Source organism: Lactuca sativa, chromosome 7, assembly GCF_002870075.4.
Source record: "Lactuca sativa cultivar Salinas chromosome 7, Lsat_Salinas_v11, whole genome shotgun sequence".
In the NCBI taxonomy this organism is placed as follows: Eukaryota; Viridiplantae; Streptophyta; class Magnoliopsida; order Asterales; family Asteraceae; genus Lactuca; species Lactuca sativa.
In genome coordinates this window covers 94,969,176-94,973,283 of record NC_056629.2, presented here as the reverse complement: position 1 = coordinate 94,973,283, position 4,108 = coordinate 94,969,176, and the positions used below count along the sequence as shown (strand labels likewise).

General features: G+C 37.5%; 1 protein-coding gene across 1 annotated transcript in view; it reads left to right on the top strand.

Moving 5' to 3' along the window:
• Positions 1 to 3,699: 3,699 nt before the first annotated feature.
• The window catches only part of LOC122194948 (ATP synthase subunit alpha, chloroplastic), a 2,823-nt gene continuing 2,414 nt past the window's right edge, over positions 3,700 to 4,108 (top strand). Inside the window, exon 1 of the mRNA XM_042896365.2 lies at positions 3,700 to 4,108. This exon is cut by the window's right edge and continues 2,414 nt beyond it. Within this exon, the coding sequence (XP_042752299.2) occupies positions 3,799 to 4,108 (310 nt within the window). The 5' untranslated portion in view covers positions 3,700 to 3,798.

The window sequence follows — 4,108 nt, the reverse complement described above, 5'->3', positions numbered from 1 at the left end:
AGATTCTTTCTTATGTACTATGTACCTGTGATATATGTGAGTGTGAAAACTCGTAACTTCTCAATACACAAGATTTCTCATCTTTTTTCTCTTCATATGTTATCAATCTTATTACTCTTCACACTCAAACTGCTACTGGAACATAACCTCTCTTCAGAGCAAGTCTTCTAGACTTAATCACTAAAGTTGATCTCGCTTACTAACTTGGAGTGATTGCATTCCTTGTTACGAATCAGTTTAAGTGTATTCTTGATATAACTATTGTCATTTATCTTTCTTTACTATCCGCAACTAACTATCTAACTTTATTATTGTTGAGCTTTTAGATCCTTAGAGATTAACTATTCCGTAACTCACTTGTTCTAACGTTTGTTAAGTGTCTCTCCAAGTTTTTCTCTCAACATAGTGTAGTTAGTCGCTAAAACAGTTTATGACACAAATTGTTTACATAGCCCAATGCATGGATTGATAATGATGATCTTTAAAGGAAACAAGAAGTCTGTCATAATAGTTGGTATAGAAGTTACATAGAATTCAGAAAATTTGACCTTGGCATAGGTCTACAACATACCACATAGGGAAAATTAGACAGCATAGAGGTCTAGTGAAACAAAAATTGCTAGTCAGGGAGGTTTACATGAAAAGAGTACTACTTGGAGTACGTACAAAGGTTATTCGACAATCCAAAAGAAAGGGCGAGTAGAGTGTCCTCTACTTGTGATGGGAACTGCTCGAATGACCCATTGGTTCTGCCAACTGATGCTCCATCCCGTGCATACGATTTTCATACATTGCCTGGTGTGCGCGAAGTTTTCTGACTGCAGTTTGAGTTGTAGTTTGCTCTCTGTAGAGCTTCATTGTGATTTATGGTTCTCCTATGAGCTGATTCTAATTGTCGAATGTGAACTGTATTAACTCTGGTGTCCGCATCATTGTCTTCAGTTCGTTGGATAACTGCCCTTCCTTGCTCATCTTTGTGAGCAATTCGGCGAATCAGTATAGGAAGGACTCCGTCTGCTGAGCCTCCCTCGCTCAGATTGTAGAAGCTTCGGTCTCCATTGTACGAAAGGGATTGACTTTGTTTGTTGCTCCACTTATTCAAGTTCACTACCCACAGAGGTGTTGGGCCCTAAAATCCTGATCGAGGATTAGGATATTGGATCGAAGACACTAAGGGTAAGTTATTGGTTTCGGGGTCGGTGTAACAACCCGAAATTTTGTTCCCTCGCCGTAACCGTTTCGTTAATAAAACTCATCTTAAGCGGGTTGTTTCGATTTCGTCTTTGAATTAGGTCCATTAAGCTAAAACTCTTATTTTTGACCTTGTAAGTATCCAAACATGTTGGAAACATGTGAAAACGTCCCAAACTAGTAATTAGAAAAATTTTAGTTTTGACCATATCGGGTAACGACAACTTATTCGGGTGCGACCCAAAGCATCGATTAACGTCGGTATCGGGTAGAATTCCACCGTGTATCAAATTCAAACCATATTTAAAATGATTTAAGACTCATTTGGAGCCTTTTCACTCTCTCTCTAACCTTGCTCCTTAAACAGAGATTTAGGTCCAAAAATCATCCATTTCAAGCTTCAAAACACCAAGGTAATCATCTTAGCTCCTAGTATAACATCCTTAGCCTTCATTTTCGTGTTCAAATCATGAGATAGGACCATAAACATGAGTTTACGGCCCTAGAACAGCCATAGGCCGTGAACACATGTAAATGGGGGTTTTTGAGCCTTAAACCCTTCCAAATCACCATAGGAGTTTAGATATTGCTTAAGGACTTATTGGATTGGACTTAGAACACCTTGAATATCATTTTTGAGGAGTAAACATGATTTTACTGCCCAAGAACAAGATTGGGCCATAAACACCATTTCATGGGGAGTAAACTCCTTTTTGGGTGTTAGAATGCAACTTACACACCCCATAAGCCTTGGAATAAATCCTAGAACCAACCATAAATTATTTGGGGACCTTAAACATAACAAAAACCCTCCATTTGAGAGCTTAGGGCCATAACATATGTTCTAGGGCCATAAACTCCTAAAAATGTGTCATTTGATGCCCTAAACTCACCCCAAGACTTGCAAAATTGAGTTGAATCATTTGTGATTAATCATTGGCCTTCAAAACAATTAAGAATGATGTGGGTGAGAGTTTACGACCGTAAACACTTAGTTTACTACCGTAAACTCATCTATTGGTCCATATGGTTGAATTCATTCCTTGATAATGCCCTAGAACCAAACCTATCAACACCCCTCATTTGATTTAAGGCCATTTAGCTCATAAGAACACCCACCATGAGTTTACGGCCGTAAACTCATGGGGATGGGTGTATAGGGTCGTGAACACTCGTTAGAGTTTACTGTTGAAGAGTAAACTCCATATCCTAGTCATTCATGTCCAGAAAAGTCACCTGGGTCACTCCAAACGCCTATTTTGAAGTGTTTTCACGTCTTGGAATGTTTAAGTGTATCTAATTAGTAACCTCGCTCGTATTCAAGCCTCGATTCGACATTTAGCATCCTAGTCGTCACATTCCGCATCCGGTGAGTTCATACCCCTACCCTTTTTCAATGGTTTTACAATGTTTCCAAGGGGGGAATACAAGAAAAAGTACAAGAATATCTTGTACTTAAACGTTTTTATTTCATTAGAAATGTTTCATATCTCACTTGCTTTTAACAATTGAAACTGTATTAATCAACTGTTTAACTTGCAGAACCAGTTACAACCCGATTTCATATCTAATTATATAACGTTATATTATATATTTCACAAGTGATTTGTACTATAATATTTTTGTTAAAAGCATTAGATTAGTTTATATGTTTTGTCCTCGGTGAACACTCCACAGAGATAAGCAAGTGGAGGATCGTCTTTATAAAAGAACATAGAATAAGACTTTTAGCATTATTACTTGTAAATTGTTAATCCTATATAATTGGAGACACGTCCTCGGTGAACACTCCACAGAGATACGCGGGTGGAGGACTGTTCCCGTAGCCATAATCTCTTAGATAGGAAGCGTGACTTGAGTGTGTAGATCTATATGTGGCTGACTACCCCACACCTGGCTGCTAGCTACAGCCGAACCGAAATGGTTCAAGGGTGACGAAAGTCATAAGGTGATGTGGACTACTTATTGCCATATCTAGTCTATTGCATGGTTATGGAACTCTCAATTAGGATAACAAAGATTTATTTAATAGTAATAATGGATAAAGTAATTAACTTACTTTGTTAATATTAGTTTTATCTATGTGTTAAAAACTAATACATTTCACAAGATAACTAAGTTTTCAGAATACATCTTTCACAATTGGTAACCAATATTCAGGAAAATATGGGATTTTCCTGGGAAAGATACTCATACATAACCAGAAACGCATCGAACAGCTGGAAAATGCCCGGGCTCGCTTACGGAAAGTACAAATAGAAGCAGATCAGTTTCGCATGAATGAATACTCTGAGATAGAGTGAGAAAAATTGAATTTGATTGATTCAACTTATAAGACTTTGGAACAACTAGAAAATTACAAAAATGAAACTATAAATTTTGAACAACAAAAAGCGAGTAATCAAGTCCGACAACGGGTTTTCCAACAAGCCTTACAAGGAGCTCTAGGAACTCTGAATAGTTGTTTAAATAGCGAGTTACATTTACGTACTATCAGTGCCAATATTGGCCTATTGGGGGCGATGAAAGAAATAACGGATTAGTCCTTCTACTTTAGGCATTATTTTTGATTTATTTTTTTTCCAAAAAAAGAATTAAGAAATACTCATGGTAACCATTCAAGCCGACGAAATTAGTAATATTATCCGTGAACGTATTGAGCAACATAATAGAGAAGTAAAGATTGTAAATACCGGTACCGTACTTCAAGTAGGTGATGGCATTGCTCGTATTCATGGTCTTGATGAAGTAATGGCGGGTGAATTAGTAGAATTTGAAGAGGGTACAATAGGCATTGCTCTTAATTTGGAATCAACTAATGTTGGTGTTGTATTAATGGGTGATGGTTTGCTGATACAAGAAGGGAGTTCTGTAAAAGCAACAGGAAGAATTGCTCAGATACCAGTGAGTGAGGCCT